General features: G+C 42.9%; 1 protein-coding gene across 1 annotated transcript in view; it reads right to left on the reverse strand.

The window, feature by feature from the left end:
- Positions 1 to 201: 201 nt before the first annotated feature.
- LOC139734874 (uncharacterized) overlaps positions 202 to 12,810 on the reverse strand; it is a 28,388-nt gene continuing 15,779 nt past the window's right edge. The window contains exons 4-16 of the mRNA XM_071645655.1: positions 11,841 to 12,073; positions 10,612 to 10,759; positions 9,418 to 10,382; positions 8,572 to 8,745; positions 7,775 to 7,891; positions 6,738 to 6,905; positions 6,063 to 6,220; positions 5,163 to 5,434; positions 4,188 to 4,389; positions 3,430 to 3,535; positions 2,885 to 2,999; positions 2,131 to 2,285; positions 202 to 1,599 (exon numbers count right to left, since the gene is read on the reverse strand). Of these exons, the coding sequence (XP_071501756.1) occupies positions 775 to 1,599; positions 2,131 to 2,285; positions 2,885 to 2,999; positions 3,430 to 3,535; positions 4,188 to 4,389; positions 5,163 to 5,434; positions 6,063 to 6,220; positions 6,738 to 6,905; positions 7,775 to 7,891; positions 8,572 to 8,745; positions 9,418 to 10,382; positions 10,612 to 10,759; positions 11,841 to 12,073 (3,638 nt within the window). The 3' untranslated portion in view covers positions 202 to 774. The remainder of the gene's footprint in view (positions 1,600 to 2,130; positions 2,286 to 2,884; positions 3,000 to 3,429; positions 3,536 to 4,187; positions 4,390 to 5,162; positions 5,435 to 6,062; positions 6,221 to 6,737; positions 6,906 to 7,774; positions 7,892 to 8,571; positions 8,746 to 9,417; positions 10,383 to 10,611; positions 10,760 to 11,840; positions 12,074 to 12,810) is intronic.

A 12,810-nucleotide genomic window follows, 5' to 3' on the forward strand; every position in this document is an offset into this window, starting at 1 on the left:
ACATAAGATATACTTCAGTTTCTAGCAATCAAACACTATTGCAATCATGATGCAATGCATATATTCATATATTAAGTAAATACAATGTATGCTCACTTTTTCCTTATGGTAACAAAAAAATTGCAATTTATTTCTTATATTGAATACATAAGTTCCGTATAGAAATGAAAGGAAAGAAGAACTCTAATTTGTACATCATGAAAGCATGCAAATACAGTATAAAAAGTTATTATTATCTACACTCTTGAAATATTGTTCAATTCAACAGACTTGCCACTAGACATCTCACAGAGAAAAAGAGATGGTGGGATAACTGAGCAGGTTCCACGACTGGTTCTACATATTACGGGTGAAAAATGATGTGCCAGTCCATGATAAACTCACAAGAATTTACTTCTTTCAAATTCAACTCTACATCCTGAGTCCAGTTGGCATGTGCACAAACAGACGTCAGTAGTGAGACAATTAGCCAATTGAAGGTATGTGTCAGATGCAGACCTCCCAACCTTTCTGACTGAAAAATAGAAATGATTTGGCTCAAAAGTAGGAAACAAAGAGCAGTTCCCATAGGAGTGTGTAGTAAAATTACCAAGACAAATAGGAAAATCCTATTGACACGAGAGCTGGGAATGGCCAAAATTCAGATTCTTCCCTCTAAATTCAGAATGGTGGGGAGGTTTGCAGAAGACAAAGATGCTTACATGTGAGACCATGCTCTCAGCAGGAAAGGTGGCTCCTGCCTTAAACCCACAAAACCTTCCTTGCATCACTTCCCTATTCTGCACGGCTAGTCTCACTATCTGCTTTACTACCATCATCAATGTGGAGCTCCTCGATGCACTGCTGGGCCTCGGCCACCCAGTCGGCCACCCTCTGCTCCGGGGCACCATCATCCGGCAGCGGGATGTCTAGCTTGATCACCTCTGCATCCTCATCATCCTCCTCTTCCTCCTCATCCTCCTCCTCCTCCTCTTGCTCTTGGTCCTCCATCCCAGCGGCCAGCTGGTGAAGCCCGGTCCGATGCATGCTGGGCCTGGTGTCCTCCTCCTCCTCCTCCTTGGGTCCCAGCATCTCCTCTATGTCCTCCTCTCCCTCTCCCGCCGTCAGGGTGCGAGAGGAGGTCTCCGACATGCCGTACTCCGCACCCACACTGCTGCTCCCGTCCTTCTCCTCCTTGTGAATGGTGTCGTCTGTCGAGTTGCTGATCATGCTTCCAGTCCGGCTGAAGTGGCTGCTTCTTTCTGATCCATCGCCTGCCGGGTGGAGCTGGGACCCGGCCGCCTCTCTCTCGCTGCCCTTCAGAGAAGTGGACGAGGAGGCATTCATGCCGGTATCCGGCTCTATCTCGCGCCCCTGGCTGTCCACCTCTGGCTCCGGGTTGGGGTAATTCTCTGAGATTGGCTCCGAAATGACGGAGCTAAAAGAGATGGCGCTGCAGCCGGACAGGTTGCGGTTGTGGCCCATGTGGTGGCGATGTTTGGCCATGCGGGCCGCACTGGCTGCGTTGGCTGCTTCTAGCTCCTGCTGGAACTTGCGCACCATCTCTTTATACTCATTCCTTGCCCTTGTTGAAAGATCCAGCAATTGTTTGTAGGTATCCTGCAACAAATAAGAGAAAGTTTGTTTGTTTTTCAATCAAGCATGTCTTAGGAAAAAACAGATCTACCTTCACTGACCAAGGTGCTTCACAATTTGTTTTATCACTGCAAATTCCTTAAGCTACATGGAGCAGATGACATCTATCACACCAGCACTTGGTCATAAGACATGTGGGATGCTGAGCTGCTCAGTAAAGGAAGCACTGTCATGCAGGACATTTATTTAAGCTTCCACATACAGCTTTTCTGCATCTATGTAAAAATGTGTCACACAAATCAACTTCTATCACACTTGGGCATTATAATGCAACATGTCATTCATACAATTGTGTTGATAAACTCCTACTGTGACAGGCTTCTGATGAACAGGTTCGGACAGGCCCAAGTTGGCCACATCATTTCACAGTGTATGATTGGTAGTTTCCAATCAACACTTCCGGCGTAAGTTTCAAGGGCTTCAAGTGCTCTGATGCTTGCCAGAGACCAGACACACGAAGGTGAGGAATACTACCAACATTTCACACCCTTTTACCTCTGCTCCGTCGTAGTTGAACACGCCCACCACGCTGACCGGAACCACTTTGTTGACAGCTCTCCCCAGCGCCTTCCGTCCCAGGGCAAAGATGAGGGGAACATTCTGCTCGCTGGCCAGGGCACTGATGCGATCCATAGCTTCATCAAGGCCACCTGAGATGAGAAAAAGCAAGGAAATGAGGGGAAATGCTGTCGACTATAGACAACGCATACATGAATGACCGACAACAGAACCAACTTACAATGTTTCCACTAACCATACCCCAAATCACAATCTTCTAAAAAATTGGCAGAAGGTTCATTCCAGTTACAACAATTGACCCTAGGTTGCATTTTACTTTTTTGGAGTGGAAAAACAAAACAAAAAACACCAAACTTTTCAAACTAGTACATGACAAATATACACAGTTCCCCTGTTTATAGGAAGATATGCCTTGATAAGAATGGTTAGGCTAATTATGACGCCTGTAGCAGTGGCCTAAACAAAACAGAGCAGCAACAAAAAGTATGTCTTGGTATCTCTCAATCTGCAACTTATCAAAAACCCAATGACACTTTGCACTGGATAAGCGAACTTTGATACTCCTAAATTCCTCATCCAAATTCAATGAATATGTGCGTTTGTCCAAATTGTAGCAGTCAAAGTCACTGTGCACACATGAGTGATAACAGAAATCTATCTCAGCACTCCAGCTTGGGAAGGTGATGTGGAAATGCATGGAAGAAGGACTGAAGAAGCGACAGTTGAGCACCTTTGGACTGGATCCTCTCAAGGTTGGGGGACACGATGACACACTTGATTTTCTTGAGCTTCAGGTGCTTGGTGACCTCCCTCAGTCCCATCACCAGACGTCGTTTCATCTTGGCCTGTCATGGAGGGAAGGAAGATTCTAGATTAAAACACCCTCCTGGACAATAATGGAGAATAAAGTACCTACGAGAACCATTGTACTGAGGGAAATTTCAATAATGTAAAAGTCCTTGGGATAGCTTGTCAGAATCTTGTCTATCCTTGGAGTTCACTGGATTGATGCTCTGCTGACCTTCCAACATTCACAAATTTTGAACCATTTCTTTCCTTTGCTTAAAATTTTCAAACTAGTTTGAACTTGACAGCTTCTTTCTTTTAAAATGATGCGAGTTTGGATTTCTCTCAGACAGCCATTCAAGGCAGCAATCAAATGATGATTGGTAAGCAATAGTGGGACTGACAGCCATAGATCCATTCAAAACTTGCATTCATTTGTAGAGCTAACTGTCCCCAAATGTTGATAAATTTGACCTCTGATCATCATACCTTTGCTGGGTCCTTGTGGTACTGCCGGTCTTGGAATTTGACAAGAGTCTGAAGCAGTGTTGTGCAGCAGGCATCAATGTCTTTATCAAGTACTTGGTTGCAATATCTACACAATCAAGGAGAGAGTGAGAGAAAAGATCTTTAGTGCCCTGCTTGCTTTTAAACATGAAGAGAGTGCAGAAGAACAGAAAACATCAACTTATCAGTTTATGAAGATAGCTGTTACACACATGGAAAGAAAGTATTACTAAGCACACAAACATTTAATAGACTTAAAACAAATTACAGTATGCCTCAAGGGAGCTTTACATAATGCATGGCTCGCACATGCTCACATCATCACATGAATTCAGTACATATGTCATACCACAGCACAATCATTACTACAATTTTTTTCAATGTCCGAGTAAGTATCCACCCATTATCTTTTCTGTCCCATTGTGAGCTGTTGAAGTGCTATTTGCATTTGAAACATGTTGCAAGTGTATCTCTGGTTGTGGTGTGATGCTGTAAAAAAAAAAAAAAATCACTTTGGAACCTTCTGCCAACATGCCGAAAGAGTATCATTTTAGCATCCAACAATGTTTACCAACTTGCTTTTTACATGTCACCATCACTGGTTGACTCTGGGAATAAAGTTAAATGATGCAGAATGAAAATAAAAAGTGGGACTCAGTGGAGCCGGGCATTCCACTCAGGCAAGCTTTAGTTCCATTTGTAGCTAGACAACAAGTTCATCAGAGACCAAAGGGACTCACTCTCTGAACCGCCTGCTGTGGATCTTGGTGGCCACCTGGGCCGGGTTGGTGCGGTTCATTCCCGTGGCGGGACTGGAGAGCCCCGAGCTGAGCGGGGACCCGGGGGAGAGTGGACTCATGCTGAGTGGGGACATCTGGCTGAGGGGTGACAGGTCACTCTGGGAGGCATTGAAGGTCAGGAAAGAGCCGCGGTCACTTGGAGCTACATGTGAAGACATACAAGTAAACAAGAGCAGACAAATAAAAATACATTGTGTCCATCACAGAACTTCAAAATCATTACCAGCCAATGGTAGCAAAATCACATCCTACCAGCAGAGCTCTGTTCCAAGAAGCACATACACAATACATTTTGCACCGACGGCCAATGGGCGAATCTAGATATTCACCTAGTTGAAGTGGCTAATCAAATCATTCAGTGCTAGAGTACTAAGTGGGAACGGTGAATTGGTTAGGTTTTTTACCGGCTCATGAATAAACATCACATTCACAGGCATATACACCTTCAAAGATATCAGTTCATGTCGAGTCTTATTTCTTATTATGGCAGAGGTTTCCAGAGGAAATGGGTGCATTGTTGATTCAGGTGAACTACTATCAAATGCAGAATTATGTAAAATAAACAGATATGAATTTAACTCTAAATATATCAAAGTCTACAGACTAAATGCTTGCTCATCCTTAGAGGACTAAAAGACTCTGAACATGATAGACTCAAGCGAAATATACATGTACATTCTTCAAATTAGTCTACCTTTTGAGTAAAGTCCACTGGATTAAATGATGGTATTGACCATGTAGCAAAATCAAAACAAAAAAAAAGAAAAGAAAAGAAAATCTCAATGTGGGAGCAACAGTAGATATACAGTAATGGACTAAAGCCAAATCAGCCTTTCCCTTGTATCAGTAATCTTGGCTGTAGAGTTATTTTTTATTTTCTTGTTCTAAATTTGGAGGGATCTCTTTGGCACTCACCGTCCTGGGAGAGATTCTGGGAGAACCCTTGTGAGAATCCCTGAGAGAAGCCGTGAGAGAAACCCGAGGACAGGCCCTGGGAGAGGCCCATGTCGCCACCGTCCAGTCTCCCAGAGGACTGGCCATTGGCCCTCTGACCCTCTTCCTCTCCTTCCTCCTGGTCATCTTGTCGCTCCTCCTCCTCCTCCTCTTCCTCCTCATCCTCATCATCATCATCATCATCCTCGTCCTCATCCTCTTCATCACCATTGTCTCCATCATCAGCTGGCTCCCTGCAAAGTTTTGAATGTTAGAAGAAACAAATTCGAAATAATCCTCACATCTTCACATGAATTTCGTGTTATTGATGGCAACTGGGCAAGTACTGACACTAAAGGACACTTTTGCAAATCTATACATTTCTAATAAATCTATTCCGAATACTATAAAGCCAGATATGTTCGAGTGCATTTTAATTCTAGAATTTCACGAGAGCCAAGATTAATGAAATTAAACACATGCAAAAGTGCTTGTCTACACTATATGCATTGAATGCCAGTGGCACTTTGCGAAAATTCAATGCAACGAAAAAGGCCATGTGCTCAAATGTGTGAAAATTTCAAATTACAGTACACAGAAATAATGTTTTTGAATAGCTTTATTTCTGTGTGTTTCAGATGAACTGGGACCATATTTATGACAAGTTACACTTTAGGATCAGTGGAAAATGATGACCTTCAAAATGTAAACCCCACTAGGAGTCATCCTTGTTTTTCCATTACCCTCAAAACAGCATAAACAATGGGTCTTATCCTAGCAAGACACTGCTTACATGCACAATGAAATGGCAAGGGAAGCATAAGAGCAAAGTGTGAGGGTAAGACAACCCCCCAAGGGCAGAAACCATTATGACAGACTCACTCATCAGACAGACGACTCTCCTCCAGCGTTCTCAGCCGTTTCTTCTCCTCTCGCTCCTTCAGGATGACGCGCTTGAGGGCGCTGGGCTTTTTCTTGGCGGGCACTTCTCTCTCCTTCCCTCGCTTTATGGGAACATTCTTGTCTAGAGGGTTATGACCCTTTTCAGAGCCAAACAAAGAAAACAAAATCCAGTGATTTCTATTTTTCTTCTCTTTCTTTTTACTTTTCATCACATTACATTGATTCACAAAGCTGTATCACAAAGTATAACAGAACCCTTTGTTTTTTACAAACAGATTGCTGATCTTCAGCTTTTGCTTTTAGAAAATGCTCTTCTTGCCTTATAAACCAGTCCTACCCCAGCCTGGTCTCCACTCTGATGAGACCAAGCAAAACAAATCCTCAGTTTTAATGACAATTGTGGTTTCCTTCCTTTCCATGTTCTCCACCGTCATCTTGTCATAGTGCCACGAAATGCAATGGCCAGATGTCTTGACCATTGTGCCAAATGGTGCAAATGGTACATTGGATGAGCTAGCTTGCGACATGCACAACTGTTTAGATAACTCATCAGACCACGAAATCAAAGACTTTACGGTGTTATTATTTTTCTCCCACATGATCTGTATACCCTTATTGTTAAATTAAGTGAAGTGGGCCTACTCAACCACCTACATGTACCCTGGATTTGTCAATCATCTGTGTCCTGGGCTGGACATGGAGAGCAGGAGCCACGGGGGCCACAGTGGCCACTGTGGGTGCAAACTGGACATTCCTGATGTGGGAGGCTGGCATCCTCTGCCCCTGCTGCTGCTGCTTAGCCCGTATCTCCTGCTGTTGTTTCTAGGATGCAAAAGGGAGACAAAACGGGTGGTCTCATACGCCCCTCTTGACTTCATCTCAGTCGTATGATGACACAAACTCTCTTATCTTCAATTCATTGTTTATACAGCAGTCATGAAGTATTGATCGTAATGAAAGCATCAATGCTCAAGTTGACTTAAAAAAAGAAAAAATGTTAATCAATAAACTGGTAGACGTTCGCTGAAAATCTGACCGAAAGTAAAGAAGCTAAGGGATTTTCTAGTTTCACATGTTGTCACGAAATAATGACAGTGGCTGCAACCTCACTGGCAAATTAGATGCAATGTTGATGTCATCACCTCACAAGTATATACAATACAAATACAAATTTTCACAAAAATATATAAAAGCATTTTGAACTTTGTATCGCTTACATTATATCATAGTGGTGGTCCAACAAATTAACAACAATGCCTTCAAAGGGGAGAGGGGGATCTGATTGCGGAGTTAAACCAAAGGGATGATCATGAGCTGGTGACATCAACACCTCATCTCATTTGCATGTGTGATTATTTCAGAGTTCCATGAAAAAATGTGGGAGTATCAAGAAATCTCAAACATGTAATGGCACTGTCCCTAAGCTGCCTTCCTCGACGTGTATTTGGTGTCTTGACAGTGTCAACTTCTTCATCTCCTAAACTCTGTGACTCAACCCACGTGAAAGTGGATACACAGAATGAAATGTTTCGGTCTTATTCCATGTCAACTGACACTATCTGATCAAGCAAAAACTCTCTGAAGTAAAACGATGGTGGAGAATACGTTTCCTTAAACATGCCTTATAAACTCATTTTCATATAAGTATGTGGCAGAAAGATGGTAGAAATATACAGAGTCCATTGATCTACCTCCAGTGCTGCCAGCATATCCCCAAGGTCAAATTCAATGGGCATCTTTGTCCGTTTGCCTTGCTTCTTCATATTCTCCTGCAGCTGGCGCTGTTCTTCTGTGATTTCTGAGTACTCCTGTCAGAGCAGCATCACAAATATCAAGTGTGTGTGTGTGTGTGTTGGGGGAAGAAACAACATACAATAGAGTATGATTACACTGCATCACAACTGCACATACAATTGGTCCATCACTACAGTCTGCCGGGCAGATAATGCCCCCCACCTACCCCCCCCCCCCCCCCCCCCCAAGTACTAGGGTTTAAGCTGAGCATCTTAGGAATTCAGATTTGCCAAAAAACAGAAAAGTATTGTCCCAACATAAGGTGTCTTTTGTGATGACACATGACATATCTTTGAAAACTGGTATTACATATGTCATACACTTAGTGAGTCTAATTTTTTTTGTGAATCGGGACTTCCCCACAATGTTGCAAAGTGATTAATTTGTGATTGTGGAGTACAGTTATGAAGACAGAAATGCACGCCTGCATGTCACATTCATGTTGGGATCAGAGTTAATATTTTTGTGTGTTGTTAACTTTGAGAATAGAACCTGACCAGCAAAATCCGGGGGAAATAAAAACCCAGTGAAATATATGGCATATAAAGTAATCATCCCAACAAAAAAATGAATAAATACAAAAACATATGATAGAAATAGACTGGCATACGAGAGAACAAAACGAAAATAAGTATACGCATAGTCCTAAAAAATATATGCATAAAACATTGTGCTCTTTCTGCTTTTCCCTAACCTTGGCTGCAGCTTGGGTGGCCATCATGGCTTTCTTGCGTCTTTTCCGTGCATTCCGTCCCTCCTTGATGGTACTCATGACGTTCTGGGGGCTGAGCAGCTCCTCGGGTTTGATGATGCTGCCAGACTCCACGCCCCCTTCCTTCTCATCTTCCTCACTGGAACTGTCGTTGGGCTGATGGCGTGTCGGAGAGAGAAGTTTGGGAACAAATAATGAGAGGTATGGAGATAATCTTTATCACTCATAAGATGATTTGGATGTGCCTTCCCTTTACAGAGACCTGCTATGAAAGTTTTATTACTACATTAGGCAAGAGTGTTTTGGGGTAGGGTTTTTTTTTGTGTGTGTGTGTATGTGTGTGTGAGTGTCAGTATTGAAATTAGTAAATTATTGGATGATACTGAAAGATACCAAGATTTATCTTGCTGTATGGACCTGATAACGGTTGCGACTTCACGACTACGATGTTAAGCTTGCATAAACAAGTAGCACTATGAATAATGGTATAGAAATCTATTATCAGCGACACAAACTTTGAGGCAAAGAGAGAAACAGGGTCACTGTGTTTTGCCTTCCGCACTAAGGATATGTTCAGCTACCAGTGCTGCAAACTTTTGTCACAGAGAATCACATACTGTTTGCCCGAACTACTCATTTGTGGGATAAAAGGAGAGGTCACTGTTGCTGGACTAATCTTATTTACATTATTTCCAAATGCAGAGTAATCTCTTACATAATACTATGCCATCATACTGTAACACACACCTTATTTTCATACACTGGTGTATCATTGCCAAACACCATATAAATACAACTATCAGCCATTATGAAAAAAAAAAATCATACCTTTGTCGGTGCTCGTTGCTGAAGCACAGAGCTGTAGCTAATGGGGCGTTCACCTGGACCTTTTCCAAAGGGTCCTCCAGGACTGCCCATTGGCAGTCCTGGGTACTCGTCCATGTCCTGCAGCTGAGGAGGCTTGGCTGACACAGTCACACTGACCATCTTGGTCTTCTCCCCCTCCAGATCAGCGTCTTTCTTGCCCTTGTTCCGTTTCTGTTTCCTCTTCTTGGAGCCTTCTTCCGCTGCTGGCTGCTTCTGCATCGGGAGAGGGGACTGCATCCTCTGGTATTGCTGCTGATGCTGCTGCTGATGCTGCTGATGCTGATGCTGCTGATGCTGCTGCTGCTGCTGCTGCTGCTGTTGTTGGTGCTGGTGGTGATGGACTTGCATGGGAGTTGGGAACGGGTACACGGCTTGCCTCGGTGGGTACGCCACACCTACCATTGGTGGAGGTGGCTGCGGATGGACGACCCGCGGCTGGGTCAGCGCGCTTGCGTAGCTCATTCCAACGCCTGGCGATCGGAACCCGGGCACGACGGGCTGGACGGGTAAGCCACGGCCCCTTGGGGCCATGTTCATTGGCCTGGGCGGGGCACCCTGGGGGAGAATGGTAGGAGGGGGTTGGGGGAAGACGCCCATCTCTGATGGTAAGTCCTTGTGGGGTACCAGCGGATGAGGCGATGCCCTTGCATTCATGATGATGCTGCTGTACGAGGGTTTGACTGGCTGAGGAGGATAGTTGGTTCCCATGGTAACCTGACCAGTGGAGGTCTGCTGGGCATGCAGTGGACTGTAGTAACCACTGTCACTGTCATGAGGGGTGCACTCCGGCTCCGACTCGCTGGAACTGGACGTGTCCCTGCCCGTCTGGTTGCCCTGGGACTTCTTGTTGGTCTTCATTCTCACCTTGGAGGAAGGATTGCTGGTCTTGTCCGATAACGGCTTGTTAGCAATTGCTTCTGGAAAGTCTGTGAAAGGGTACACATAGTCACAAAGATGGTTAATGAGAACAATTACTTCATTCTACCATTCTACTCATATACGATTTGTTCTCCTTGAAATACATAATAAATGACAAGGGTTAGCCTTGCTTACTTAAATAGCAAGAAACGTAATCAATTTTGCAGTATAACAAATGAGGCATTATTTTTTTTTTCACTCTCAAGTTGCATACCATGATGATAATGACTTTCTTACCTGTTTGAGCACAGGCTTCGGCAAAGACGACAGTCTTAGGCTTGGGCTTTGGCATCTCTGGGGCAGGTGGTGTGTATGTCTCATAGTGATTTCGTACTTTCTTCCTGCGGTTGCCATATCTAGAGTCCTTTGGTCTTGGACCATTGTACTGTAAACAAGAGAGAAAGTGGTGCTCAACATTATAGACCTGCACTTCACCTTTATAGTCCATTATCCATCCTACTATGTAACATGTGGGATGATCAATTTCCTTTCATAAATGATCATACGAAGTTAAGTATGTTAAGTTTCACAAAGGGTAATGACAATCACAGATCAATTTGTGAACTGTACATATTCTAAGTAGTTTTGAATGAAGTACGCACATGATGTTTTCCCTCCTGCATAAATGCACAGTAATTGTACATTCCTATTTCATGATGTCCTATTTGTACATGGTTGACTGGTACAAGGTTTGTTTGTTTTTTTACTCTGCTTCCTCCTATGACTGCTTTATCACAGACACAATTCACTTTTTCCTATCCTTCATGTTTCATTACCTTAACGGTCATGAAATTAATGGAGCTCCAAACAGACCTTTCACCCTTCAGACATTTAAAAAAGATGGCAGCACCTTTTAGCAATGGTCTACCAATTCTAAACAAAATATTCTTTAGTGGTGGCAATGGAGAAAACCACATTTGTATACTACACAAACAAAAATTTCCACACAATTAAAACTTGTTTGCATTCAGTCCAGTTATATTATATTTTCATGTTCTTACATATTCTGTAAACATGTTACTGACTATAAAAAAAAAATGACTACTAAGCAAAAAATGTTTTCTCAAAAGTGAGTAATTTTTGCAACTTTCTCAAGAGAACTGTTATCTGCAACATTAACAACACATCAAAGTATTACAGCCCCCTCCATTATGTACATAATGTATGTAGGGCTTGCCTACGCAAAACACAATTTTGCAGTCAGCAACTCCTGTACATCTATGCACAGAGCTGTGTTTCTTGAATGTGAACCTAACAGTTTGCTAAACTGTCAACATAAAGAGAGTAGAGAATGTGCCAGAGATACACGAGGCACAAATTGTACATACATCTTAAACTGATCTCTATGAATTATCCATAACAATGGATACAATCTATGGACTTCTGACCTTATGATCTCAAGAATTGTACTCTAGTAAATCCCCTAGATGATTTCAGCACCGACGTTTAAACCATCCTGGTCTTACCTCATGGTAGACGCCGGGGTAGCCTCCATACCCTCCTGGGCCATACTGATTGTGTGCAGCCGAGGGTGGGGGTGTGTCCAACTGGGAGGGGGGCTGGGCAGTAGACATGTCCATCCTACCCATGGCAGGTACCGGGTGGAGAGGGGGCCGGTGGTACTGGTAGGAGCCGGAGTGCTGCGACGGAGGGGTCATCATGTGCGGGGGAAAAGGGCTGTGCGTACCAGGTACAGCACCTGCACAAGTAGAACACAATGGCAATGAGATTGAGATGGAGCAAACATTGATTAATTCTGTAATCCTTTGTTCTAAATAAATAAATAAATAAAAAAAAAAAATAACTCTCAAGCAATACTAAGTCATGAATTCAGCAGCCAGGAGTATGTTGTTGTTGCATCTGTCTAATATGTAACACATTCTGACAAATAGTAATCTATTGCAAACCATTAGCTACATCTGAAGAAAATTCACATCTACACTGTATGCATACCTCCTTTTTTCTGACATTCTTGCAGTCTACTAAAAGTACCTCTGCATATCTTTTCTTTTGTTTAAGGGACTGTACAGTACTGGCTGAGGTGGGGATTCATATTTTGAACATTCGTAAGTGAGATAATGAGAAACCTCTTATGAAATATGAAAGACCATGTAATTTTAAGAAGGATTCAATGTTTATTTGATGAAAATTGGTTTTCAAATGGCTGAGATATTTTTAAAAAAGTGACAATAATAAAAGGCGAGAGGCCACGCCTTTTATTAGGATCTCTTTCTTTCACCTTGTTTAAATTGGCTATCTCAGCCATTTCAAAACCAATTTTTATCAAATAAACTTTTGATACCCCTTAGAACTGCATGCTTTTTGACATCTCATAGACTGGTTTCTGACTATCTCGCAAAACGTTAAAAGCTAAATCCTCACCTTGACCAGAACTGTACACACCCTTTAGTCTCCTACAACTATGACACTCCATTG

The sequence above is a fragment of the Diadema antillarum genome, unplaced genomic scaffold (assembly GCF_040938485.1).
Source record: "Diadema antillarum isolate AM-2024a unplaced genomic scaffold, OU_Dant_1.0 seq00000550_RagTag, whole genome shotgun sequence".
Classification (NCBI taxonomy): Eukaryota; Metazoa; Echinodermata; class Echinoidea; order Diadematoida; family Diadematidae; genus Diadema; species Diadema antillarum.